The sequence below is a fragment of the Bufo bufo genome, chromosome 3 (genome assembly GCF_905171765.1).
Source record: "Bufo bufo chromosome 3, aBufBuf1.1, whole genome shotgun sequence".
NCBI lineage: Eukaryota > Metazoa > Chordata > Amphibia > Anura > Bufonidae > Bufo > Bufo bufo.
This window is the reverse complement of record NC_053391.1, coordinates 223,998,352-224,011,602: the sequence shown is the minus strand read 5'-3', so window position 1 is coordinate 224,011,602 and position 13,251 is coordinate 223,998,352. Positions and strand designations below refer to the sequence as shown.

General features: G+C 47.2%; 1 protein-coding gene across 1 annotated transcript in view; it reads right to left on the bottom strand.

Moving 5' to 3' along the window:
* DSTYK (dual serine/threonine and tyrosine protein kinase) overlaps positions 1 to 12,579 on the bottom strand; it is a 103,419-nt gene extending 90,840 nt beyond the window's left edge. The window contains exon 1 of the mRNA XM_040423984.1: positions 12,274 to 12,579. Coding sequence (XP_040279918.1) covers positions 12,274 to 12,472 — 199 coding nt within the window. The 5' untranslated portion in view covers positions 12,473 to 12,579. The remainder of the gene's footprint in view (positions 1 to 12,273) is intronic.
* Positions 12,580 to 13,251: the final 672 nt, after the last annotated feature.

The window sequence follows — 13,251 nt, the reverse complement described above, 5'->3', positions numbered from 1 at the left end:
GGAGGTACAGGGCTGGTTCTAGCCTTGTTACAAAGAGGTTGTCATGTGCTATATGATGTCTGATCGTCATTTTTTACATTAATCATGGAACAACCTCTAAGTTTATGCAGAATATCCGCAGCCTAATACAGTTCCAGCTAAGTAGATTTTTTTTTTTTTTTTAAAAACACAGAAATTGACCTGTGGTGCAGATTATGAAATTCGCAGAATGCCAATGGTTTGTGCAGATTTGCAATGGAATGTATGAGATCTGGGGCAAATTGACATCAAAATCAGCAAAGTAACACATGCAAATTTTGATGTGGAAAAGCAGCGAATACTTCACAATATCTGCGTGGCAAATCCACATAAATGGCACTGAGGTGTGGCCTAAAATGCTACATTTTGCCCCCAAACTGCACCACAATTCTGGGCGCGTTCTCACCACACCGCTTTGTTTTCCGTTCTTCTCATCCGTCATGCAGAACTTTTTCTGCAGTCTGAGGCCTCCTGCACACGACCGTAATGGCTTTTTCAGTGTTTTGCGGTCCATTTTTTACGGATCCGTGTTTCCGTTTTTCCGTATGGCATATACAGTAATTACATAGATAAAATTGGGCTGGGCATAACATTTTCAATTGATGGTTCCGCAAAAAACGGAACTGAAACGGAAGACATACGGATGCATTTCCATATGTGTTCCGTTTTTTTTGCGGACCCATTGACTTGAATGGAGCCACGGAACGTGATTTGCGGGCAATAATAGGACATGTTCTATCTTTAAACGGAACGGGAAAACGGAAATGGAATGCATACGGAGTAAATTCTGTTTTTTTTGCGGAACCATTGAAATGAATGGTACCGTATACGGAACGCAAAAAACGGCCAGTAAACAGAAAAAAAAAAAAAAGGTCGCGTGCAGGAGGCCTAAAACGGATCTCTGATGGAACTGACAAAAACACAAAATGAGCACAAACTATGCTCAAAAAACCGCAATTAGACTTACCGGTAATTCCGTTTCCTTGAATCCACCATGACGGCCCACATGGAGATTGACCCTTGACCTCTGTAGGGGCAGGAACACAGAGTTTAAATTCCCCCCACCCCTCCACCTCCTCAGTGCTTTACAAATTATCCGAAAGGTGGAAAAGAGAGTAAAGAGATATTGATTCATACCCTTAAACTCGTATTTTTATTTTTTTTTGGGATGGGAATAGTACGGGGCCGTCATGGTGGATTCAAGGAAACGGAATTACCGGTAAGTCTAATTGCGGTTTTTCCATTTCATCCACCATGACGGCCCACATTGAGATGTATCAAATGACTACATGGGTGGGGATATGACCTGTAAAATCTTCTGACCAAAAAGAGCCTCATTCGAGTCCGGAAGATTAAGGCGGTAGTGTCTTACAAAGGTGTTTGTGCTAGCCCAGGTTGCGGCCCTACAAATCTGGTCTAGTGAGACGCCTTTTTTTTCAGCCCAAGAGGAGGCAGTGGCCCTAGTGGAGTGGGCTTTAATATTGCCGGGACTGGGCTTGCACTGTATCCTGTAGCAACACTCGATGGTGGACCTGATCCATCTAGCTATGGAGGATTTAGCTAGCTTCTTCCCTTTATTTTTACCAGAGAACTGAACTAGGAGATTATTATCTATCCTAAGAGCCCTGGTAGCCTCCAAGTATTGAATTACTGTATCCTTAACGTCTAAGAGATACATGTTATCACCAGACCCTGCAACTTCGGACCTAGAGATAGAAGGTAGAAAAATTTCCTGTTCCTGGTGGAAGGAGGAGACTACTTTAGGGAGGAACCCAGGGTCGAGCGTTAGGCGGATGTGATCATTACTGATTTGGAGATATGGTTCCCTGCAGGAGAGGGCCTGAAGTTCTCCAATACGTCTGGCTGAAGTAATTGCTACCAGAAAAGCAGTCTTCAGAGAGAGGTGCTTTAAGGAGATCTCCGATAACTGTACAAACTGAGGTTTTGTTAGGCCTTCTAGGACGATGCTCAAGTCCCAAGTAGGATCTCTAGATTTAAGGGTGGGTCTCAACCTTGAAGCTGCTCTAATAAATCTCCTGACCCATCTGTGATTGGCTAAACTACAGTCGTAGAAGGTACTGAGGGCTGATATTTGTACTTTCAGAGTACTAGGTCTCAGACCTAATTCTAGGCCGCTCTGAAGGAAGTCCAGAATCTTGTTGATGGGAGGAGAGGAGGTGACTGGGTGATCAATCCCTAACCAAGAGCAGTATCTTTTCCAGATTTTTAAATAGATGGAAGATGTCACTTTTTTTCTACTGGCCTTGAGCGTGAGAATCACCTTATCTGACAGGCCTCTGCTCTTTAAGGTTTCGCTCTCAGGATCCAAGCTGCCAGTCTGAAGATCTCTGGGTCTGGATGCAGAAGCGGGCCCTGGACTAAGATGTCTCTCTGAAAAGGAATTTCCCAGGGATCCTCCAGCGATAGCTGCTTTAGAGTAGAGAACCAGCTCCTCTTTGGCCATAGGGGGGCTATTAGGATGAGAGTAGTTGGTTCTCCTAGAAGCTTCTGGATGACTCGCGGTAATAGTGGTATCGGGGGAAATGCATAAGCCAGTCTCCAATTCCACTGAATTGATAGGGCGTCTATTGCCCACGGGCCGTCCTCCAGGTTTAGGGAGCAAAAGCATTCTACCTGCATATTTTTCCTTGAAGCGAATAAGTCTACTTCCGGATGACGCCATCTTTTTGAGATCCTCTGGAAGATCTTTCGGTTCAGGGACCATTCCCCTGGATCTATTTTTTCCCTGCTCAGGTAGTCTGCTACTGTGTTTTCGCAGCCCTTTAAATGGATGGCGGAGAGCGACAGGATGTTCTCTTCTGCCCAGGAGAAGATTCTCGTTGCTACAGCACCCAACAGGCGTGACCTTGTCCCTCCTTGGTGTCGTAGGTATGCCACAGTTGTGGTATTGTCGGATAGGATCTTTAAATGATGACCCCTTAGTAGGTCCACTCCTTTTGTTGATGCTTCGAGGACAGCGTACAGCTCTCTGTAATTGGAGGATCTTTTCCTTATGTCTTCTGGCCAGGTACCCTGAAGAAGATGGTCTCCTATTTTTGCTCCCCAGCCTTCGAGACTTGCATCTGTTATTACCTGAACAGCCGGGTAGTTCCGCCACTGCAGACCTCCAAGCAGTCTTCTTTTTTCTTTCCACCAGCTTAGATCCGATTTTACGGACTGAGGAATCCATACATTTTTGTCTAAGTTTATCTGTCTTCCATCCCATACACTTAGGATCCAACTCTGGATTACCCTTGTGTGACTTTGGCACCAGGCAACCGAGGGGATGCAGGCAGTTAGACTTCCTAGAAGACTCATGGACCGTCTGATGGAGCATCTGTGAGAACTCTGAAACATTCAGATCTTCTCTATTAGTGCCACTGTTTTGTCCTGGGGAAGAAAGGTCTTTAACAGGGTTGAGTCCAGTTCTACGCCTAGGAACCTTATTCTTCTGGATGGAATCAGAGTGAATTTTTTTGTATTTATGATCCAACCCAGACCTTTTAGTATCTCTGAGAATCTCTGAGTTGCAGACAGATTTTCGGCTTCTGTATTGCCAAGAATAAGGAAGTCGTCTAGGTATGGGATAATTGTTATACCTTCCCGACGAAGATAGGCCACCATTTCTACTACCACCTTTGTGAAGACCCTGGGGGCCGAGGAGATGCCGAAGGGGAGGGCGACATATTGAAAATGGTGGATTAAGCCGTCCGGACCTTTTAGGGAAAATCTTAAGTATTTTTGGGAGAGATGATGAATAGGGATATGGTAGTATGCGTCTTTGAGGTCGATTGACGACATAAACGCTCCTTTCTGGATTAGGGGAATAGTGGATGTGATGGTCCCCATCCTGAACTTCCTGTATAAGATGGATCTGTTTAGAGGTTTTAGATTTATGATGGTTCGCAGGGATTGGTCTGGTTTCTTTACTAGGAAGAGGTTGGAGTAGAAACCTCTCCTTTGTTCTAGTTGCGGGACCCTCTGAATTACCCCTAGATCTAAGAGGTCTCGGACGCCCTGCCATATTTTTGGAAGCTCTGTTTTGTTCTGGGTTGAGACGCAGAATCTTCTTGGGGGGATTGATGTGAATTCTATTTTGTAGCCTTGAGAGACTACGTTTAGAACCCAGGGATTTGAGGTGATCTGTTCCCAAGATGGTAAAAACCCCTTCAGTCTCCCCCCTACTCTGGCGTCATTGCTGCTTATTCTGTCTGTTTTGGGGATTGAGAATGAATCCTCTCCCTCTTACCCCTTTGGGATAGCTCCATCTGCCAGTTTTCCCTTTCCCCCTGTAGGATCTCTGCTGGGGCTGAAACTGACGAAAGGGCTTCTTTCTAGACTCCTTGTCCTCCGGAAATCCCTTCTTTTTATCCGCCGCTCCCTCTAGAGTTTTGTCTAGAGTGGGACCAAAGACAAACTCCCCGGAAAATGGGATGGAACAGAGTTTGGCTTTGGATGCCTTGTCCCCTGACCATGCTTTCATCCATAATGCTCGCTTGGCTGCGTTAGAGAGAGCAGCGTCCTTGGCTGAGAAGCGGATGGATTCCGCAGAGGCATCCGCTAAGAATGCTGTGGCGGAACGAAGGAGTGGAAAAGACTCCCTGATCTCTTCTCTTGGGGTCTTATTTTTTAGGTGTTCGTCCAACTCCCCCAGCCATATATACATAGCCCTGGCTACTGAAGTTGCTGCAATGTTTGCTTTTACCCCAAACATTGCTGATTCCCAGGATCTTTTTAGGAGCCCGTCTGCCTTTCTGTCCATTGGATCACCCAATTGGGAGGAATCCTCAAAAGGAAGAGCGGTTTTCTTTACAACCTTAGCCACCTGTATGTCGACTTTGGGGGTCTGATTATATATTTTACATTCTGCTGGGTCAAAGCAGAGTCGGTTCCTGAACTCCTTGGGGACACCTAGTCTCTTCTCAGGATCTGACCACTGCTCCATTATCATTTCCCGTATATTCTCGTTTATGGGGAAGACAATGGAAGTCTTGGATCTAAGGCCCCCAAACATTTCATCCTGGACGGTCCGGGGTCTAGGTGTATCCTCGATTCCCATTGTGGACCTGACTGCTCTGAGTAAATCCTCCATCTCGTCTGTGGAGAAAAAAAATTTTTGGTCCTCCTCCAAAATTTCCCCCTCTGATAAGGGGTCCTCAGCAGGAATCTGTCTGGATGTAACGAAAGTTTCCTCTACATCCTCGCCTTCAGATGAGGAAACGACCGACAGTTTGCGCTTCTTGGGAGGGTTGGGGACACTAGCGGGAACAGACATAGTGGCCAAAGAAGATCTGATTTCGTCCGTAATAAAAGTTTTCATTTCGGACAGAATATCTGGTTGCTCTTCCTTCCATATCTCAGCAGTACAAGGCTTGCACAGCCTCTTTTTGTAATTTTCAGGTAACCTTCTTGAGCATGCACAGCACTTTGAGAGCTTTGCTTTAGTTTTAGATTCTTTGCTGCCCTGGAGGAAGCAACCAGATATACCGTATTTAGAATTGGAACAGAAGGTAAAATTCAAAATACAATTTCCCCCCAGAGGGGACTCACGGTACTGATGGCCGAAGGGTCAGGGTCTTCTTGGCGCGGAGTAGGTGCTTCAGACATCGCGGTGCAGCAGTCAAAAGGCTGACACCCGCGCTTTTTTAAATACTTGTCCCGGCGTCTGATGTCATCAAGCAGCGCCCCGACTGACAGCGTGAGCCTGCGTCGCACCAGCTTGTAGAAAAAGGTACGTGCGCCGCCCGGCCCGCTCTTAATGCACCGCACCACTCCTCCTGCCGGTTACCTGAGAGGAAGGACGCCAAGCGCCGCGCGCGAGGCGACTTGTGAAGCCGGCACCCCCGACTATTACCCAGCAGAGGGAAGGAAGTCTGAGGTAGGGAAGGACCGCAGGCCTCAGCATAAGCTAAGACTAGGGTCCCTGTTGCTCCAAGCTGGCCAGCCTTGGCTCCTGCCATGGGAGGCCAGCAGGAGATTCCTGTAAGAGAATTAAGCTGCTACCCTCCTGAAAGGAGGGCTCTCTCTACATGTTGGCCCCTGTAGGGGCAGGAAAGCACTGAGGAGGTGGAGGGGTGGGGGGAATTTAAACTCTCTATGTGTTCCTGCCCCTACAGAGGTCAAGGGTCAATCTAAATGTGGGCCGTCATGGTGGATGAAATGGAAATAAAGGATCTGATTTTTTTTTCTTCTTTTAACGGAAAACAAAATGGTGATGTGAACCTGGCGTTAGACAAGTGTCAGCCGACGCAGTCTATAGGTTTAGTAAACCTGTAATGAGCATGCTACAGAATACGGCTATCCACCTACAGCAGTGACTAATCCTTTATCAGAGAGCCACCAGAGACATGACACTTTAGGATTTATGGCCTCTAACATGAGCGTGTTCTTAACGCTGGGAGTACAGCACCATAATTCATGCTCGGTCCGGGAAATGCAGCCTGAACACACCGGTGTGAAAGAGGCCCAACGGTGGATCAGATTTACTAACCCTGTCTAAATGTAAATGGCGGAAATTCTAAAGCTGTGTCAGATTTACCACAGGGGCAGGATGATAAATGTGGTGCCGGGACAGACACCTTTCTCTGACTTTACACCAACTATTGGTCGGCTAAGACTACTTTCACACTGGTGTTTTGGCTTTCCGTTTGTGAGATCCGTTCAGGGCTCTCACAAGCGGTCCAAAATTGATCAGTTTTGCTCTAATGCGTTCTGAATGGATAAGGATCCGCTGAGAATGCATCAGTTTGCCTCCGCTCCGTCACCATTCCGCTCTGGAGGTGGACACCAAAACGCTGCTTGACTTTGCAACAGTTTTTGTGCAAGCATTTTGGCTCAAAGTCTTACCATTTAAACCTATTCCCGCAAAGCCAGGACAATGTATTACTAAAGATGAACACTAAGGGCTCTTTCACACGAGTGTGTCCCTTGTGCCTCTGCCTGACCTTTCTGTAACGGAATAATAGTGACATAAAGCTGTCAGTGCGATTCCGTAACAGAAAGGTCAGAGGCACACAGCAGTATCAATCATGATAATGTCCTGCGCTTCCTAAGTCCAGACTGAACGATCCCTCTCTCACACACGAAGCGCGATTCCCGCAAGGGACACGCTCGTGTGAAAGAGCCCCAACATGTCTATAAGGACATGCGACAAGTTCTGGGGCAAATTACTCTATAGGAAATGTGGGACAGTTTTTTGCAGCATTTTTTTGGGCTTTATTTCCTCAGAAAATGCTGCAGCCAGATGTTTACCGTACATCAGTAAGAAAATATTACCCCCTTTGTGCCATTTTACTTTACTTTTGGGTGGTTTTTTTTGTTGTTTTTTTTTTAGGTCTGAGGTCCTTCATTCAAAATGCATCATGCTTTGGGTGTGGCTTTTTTCACCACAGACAAACTAGAAAACAAAATTCACTGTTTAACAAGCCAAAAATATTTTAAAAAAAGTGTGCGGAAAGCCTACGGAAAATACTTGCATGAAACGGCGCAGAACAGTGTTAATCCGTGGTAACCTCTAGGCACGGCCGTCCTTTCATCTTGTCAGGCTAACAGCGGCACTGTATCACATGATTGGGACAAACAGGATCCAACTAATTCACTTAAAATATAAGATGCATCTTGGTCCCAGAGGAAGAACAGAACTTCTCACACAGCAATGGCCTTCAGGTCATAGTTCTATCCCTAAGAAAATCTCCCAGGACCCCAGCTCAAGTCCCGTGCGCCTGAATCACAAGATGAAAGAATCAAGGGAGCCATGCATCCCTATATGAGAACTGCACGCACACAATGAGACCCTTTACCTAGGCTTATCCCAGATGATGCCAGTGTCAGTAAGTCTATGTGCAGAATGGAGGATTTCTCTCTAAGTTTCTAAATCTAGAAAGTTGTATAGGACTGTAATTATATATATATATATATATATATATATATATATATATATATATATATATATATATATATATATATATATAGCGCGACATGACCCAGAATACACATTAATACATTAACAATATCCCAGACTTTGTACAATGCCTACTTGTCAGGCTCTGTTCAGACCTAGTTTTCTTTTCACGTTCGCAAAATGTATCAAGAAAGCTACTCACACATACATCAAAGGTATCCATAGGCCCCTGTGCACCCAGTGTATACAGCAGCATATTTTTTTTTACAGTAAGGGGTTATCCATGAATTTAACACTGATGCCTACCCTTACGACAAGTCATCAATATCAGATTGGCGAGGATCCAACTCCTGGGAGCCCCACTTTAAAGAGGCGGATCAAGCACAGCGCCATTGTATAGTGGCTGTGCTTGGTATTACAGCTGCGACTAGGCCACATGACTGATGTACAACGACATCACTGGCCTAGGAAGAGATCCAAGTGCTCGCAGAGTGCCGGGGCCTATTTATACGGCTGATCGGTGGTAGTGCCTGCCAATCTGATACTGATGACCTATCCTGAGGATTAGGCCATTAATAACTAATTCCTGGATAACCCCTTTAATAGCTGAGGTATGGCATACAGTGGCTTATGATGGAGGTATACTGTACATCCAGGAAAGTCCCCCATGCATGGAACCCAATGATTCTAGGGGATGGTAATGATGAGATTGTGCCTACAATATGCCATCATGGCTGAGCAGCCCGACAGGAAAATTCACCAATATGTAGTATATGCAAGTGCCAGAGTGCAGTGAGGCACCGACCCCCCGAGGCAGCTCTGCAAGTGCAAGGTTGCTGGCGGCCATTAAAATTGATTCCCAGAGATCCCCTTTAAGTATTATACAGGGACCATTCAAATACATGGGTTGTCTATGTAATAAAGGACAGGTCCTATGGATACAATACGAGGGGATACATAGCGTTTTCTAAACTGGACAACCTCTGAATCTAAAACGATGAGCAACTTTGTAAAACCTCTGCTTTACTCATCTTGTGCCGATTTGTGGGAGGTACATCATTTATTTTTTATAATTCTTATTTCCTTTCACATCTAAGGCTATGTTCACATGTCAAAATCCTCTGTGTATCCTACAGAAAAAAAAAAAAAAAGGAGTGTTTTCTGCAGTGGTTTTTCATTTTGAATGCTGCAGGCCCGAGTTTAACTCCATTGAATGGCAATAAACCACAGGCAGACCACCGCCACAGTTTCCCCAGATGTCCATTCTTGGGCAGTCTGGAAAACCGCACATGAAAAAATCCTCGGCCGAATCATCTACAGCAGGGCGTCCTGCTGGAAACAAATTGAGTTGGTTTCAGTGCGGTTATCGGATCCGAATCTGCGCTGAAACCGTGAACAAACAATTGACCTGTGAACATACCCAAAGCTAGAGTCAATATTCTGCTGGTTTTGGGTTACTGGGGAGCCAAGACAACACACGCCCTTTCCAAATGATTTCTTCAGAATTGGTAAAGTAGATAGAAGTAGAAAAAAAATATGCATAAGGCCTCATGCACATGGCTGTTGTTTGGGTCCACATCCGAGCCGCCGTTTTGGCGGCTCGGATGCGGACCTATTCACTTCAATGGGGCCGCAAAAGATGCGGACAGGACTCCGTTGCTCCGTTCCGTGGCCCCGCCTAAAAAATATAACATGTCCTATTCTTGTCTGCGCTTTGCGGACAAGAATAGGCATTTATATTGAAGGCTGTCCGTGCCGTTCCGCAAATTGCGGACCTCAAAACACACCACGGTCGTGTGCATGAGGCCTAAAACAGTAAAGCAAAGTGACTGCAAAATGCCTCAGTGCTGTTAATCCGTCACACGGCCATGTACACGCTGGGAACACAAGTCATTCCCTACAATCCATCTCATATAACGATGCTGAATGGCACCATAACCATGCGTGGCTTCATACAGCGCGTTCAGGAACGCCAAGTAACGCGCTGAATGTTGGGTTGGGTAAGCGTACCAGGCACTGCTTATAGGATCTGCCTGGTGATGCCCGTAAGGGTAGGTTCACATCTCCGTTTACCCGATCTGGCAGGCTGTTCCGCCAGATGTGTTCACTGGCCATGGCCTAGCCAGATGCTGACATTCACCGTCGGCCCTCACTGACTATATACTACAGGAGCGCCAGGTTTCCGCTAGGCAAAATCCACTGCACGCACCAATTTCTATCTGGTTGAAACCCAACACTCATGGCCGAAAGAAGCCGGATCCCAGTATAGCCAATAGGATTACCACTGTGAATGGCAGTACCTGGCAAGGTCGGACCCAGTCGACTCTAGCAGGCTGTTAAATGTGTGAACCTACTCACATAAGCTGTAGTACCAGGTACAACCACTAATGAACGTACGGCGCGGTGTCTGGTAAACAATGAAGGACTGTTGGTGCAGAGCAGCCCTTTCAGTCTGTTGTCCGGTAGGGGTGCGGGGGTCAACTCCCCTCTGATCTGATATTGATGGCCTATATTACAGGACAGGCCATCAATATCAGAGTTCCAGAAAAACCCTGTAACTTAGCCTTAAGCCTCTGTTTTCCATCAGTGATTAGGAGTGAAAACCAAAAGTGGAGGCTACACCGAGACAAAGGCGGAAAGGAAAGATCTGCACCTTTTTCCCGCAGCAATGCCCCCATCAATTTAAATGGGTTGTCCCTTCTCCCCGCTGGACCCAAAGTGTGACATGCCATCTACACGCATGTCACCACTGACAGCCAATCAATGGCTTCAGGGGGGACCGGCACGTGGCCGGGTCGTTTTTAAACTCTGGTCTTGTAGAAGCATCTTAAAGGGGTCATCTGCTTTCATACAATGATTTTTCCTTTTAATAAAGGGGAGGAGGTTTCCCACCTACATGGGGGACACAATGTAAACAATCCATCCAATATCTAAACCCTTTAAGAGTTTTCAGAAAGAGACCTCAAACGGAAACAAAAAAGGTTCCAAACCAGACATCACCTTTAAGATTAGGGTTCTCCAGGGTTGGAAAAAGATAAAAAACATAACTTCTCATCTCTTCAGTCCCTCGTAGTTCTACTGCGATGCTTTGGTGGTCTCAGTTTGTTTGTTTCCTTCCCTGCAGTGATGACATCACATACATCCTCATGAGCGCTGCAGCCAATCACTGGCCTTGACTGTGATGCTAGCACCTCTGACAGAAGACCGCTGAGGCCAGTGAGTAACTAGTCGATGTATGTGACATCATCGCTGCGGAGAGGTAATCAAAAATAGCAGAAAGCGCTAAAGTGACTGTGCAGGATCGGCAGGCAAGGTTTAGGGCTTTTTTTAATCCATTTTAACACACTTCCACATATTTTTTAATCCTGGACAACCCCTAAAAGCCTTGAGCATTTTGAGGTCTACAAACCACAAAAAACAAAAAGCGGTCCGTGTGCCGACAACCTTTTTTTTTGCAGACCCACTGACTTCAATGGGTCCGCGGTCTGCATTTTGCAGTGAAGTATAAGACATGTTCTATCTTTGGCTGAACTTACAGATGCGGAAAGCACACAGGTGACTTCTAGACAGAACGTATACCATGTTCCTCTGCAAAATCTAGACCGCGGACCCATTGAAGTCAATGGGTCCACAACAAAAAACGTGGCCGGCACATGTACCCAATCCGTATTCTGCAGATCAGCGGACCACAAAACTGACAGGATGGTGTGCATGAGGCCTAAAGGGGAGAGCTGGGCACACAAGAGCGAGTATCTGAGGTTATAAGTAGGTCCATCATGCTCAAGCTCCACAATCAGCTGCTCTCATGGGGAAATTGCCATGTTCTTCCCCTCATTGGATGTGACATATTATGTAGTTTAGATACATAGGCGTCCACCACTTCTGAGGCGCTGTGGTCCTCCAGAAAGTATGGTCCGCAGCTCAATTCTAGCCATGACCCAACCGAAGGCCATCATACCTTCACAGCCAGACACCCGTATGTAGCAGAGCCACATCCATGGAAGGAATGCCCAGGTTCTTAAGAACATCCACAGCCATACTGGACCATGAAGAGAAGTGAGGCTGCAAGCTGAGAACCTACAAGACCAACAGAAGACATCCTAAAATCAGGTCCTTCACACTGTGCCCACATCGCAAGTTATACCAGCCAATCAGAGGCCAACTCTGGTTGCTATGGGAAACTCCATGCCACTTGGAAGATCCCTGGAGCAGCGGCAGCTGATGGCACAGGGTGTCCCCAGCATCCAGATGCCACCACTGCTGTCACCTCGCTGCACGCACGCACACACCTGACAGCGCCATCCTGGGACTTGTAGTCCCCTGGCAGTGTGCCCACAGCTCTGACGTCCACTTACCGAGCTCTCCAGCGTTCAGCTCCGAGTCCGGCCCCCCGCTGTACGTGTGCTTAATGTCCCGGAAGAATCTCTTAGTGTCTCGCAGATTCTGATGCAGCCTGGCTAGGTGCTTAGTGTAGTAGGCGAAGCCTCGGGTTAACTCCCGCTGGAAGGAGCCGGAGCCCCCAGAAGAGCCATTCCGGCGATCGCCCGCCTCCATTCCCGGTTCAGCCCGTGCCCGCTCACACTTCAGCGGCCAGGAACCGACACAACAACGAGCGCAGCGCACTGCCCATGGGATGGAACCTTTATGATCAGCGCCCGGGGGTGAGGCGGACAGCTACTGCTTCGCACGCATGCGCTGCGGGGGATGCTGGGAAATGTAGTTCCCAAACGGAACGTCGCAGAAGTCTAGTCAGGGAGCGAGGAGAGTACGGGCAGGGTGGGCTGTAAGTTACTGGTGGCTGTTCTGTGGGAAGTACTGACCTCCTGCTACCTAACAATCCACTACATAAAATACAGCCAGTGTAGCCTGCAGACTGGGCAGCTGCCCATAGGTTTGACCAGACTGGTTATATAAAAAATTCCCACTGTCCTACATGAGGCCCTATCCCTCCTTAAAGGGGTATTCCCATCATAATGATCACTGTTAAAGGGATTCTGTCACCAGGTTTGACCCCTGTCAGCTAAACATATGCTGATGTTCAGGGCGTCTTCACGATTCCTAATGTGGGCTTATAAATGTCATCTGTGGGCTTATTTAGCTAAAAAAAACAGCTTTTACTAACCTGTCAGTCAAACAAATAAGGTGCCCAAGGGGATGTTAATGGATGCAAGGTGCCGCCCGCACCCGCCGCCGTTCGTGCCCAGCGCCGCCTTTCCGGACTTCTGCGCCTCCTTCTAATCCTCTGTGCCGCCTCTCGCTCTCCCTCCCTCCCCCCTCCTTCTGCTGTAAGATCTCGCGCTTGCGCACAGGGCTCTGCCTGATGCGCCCGTGCG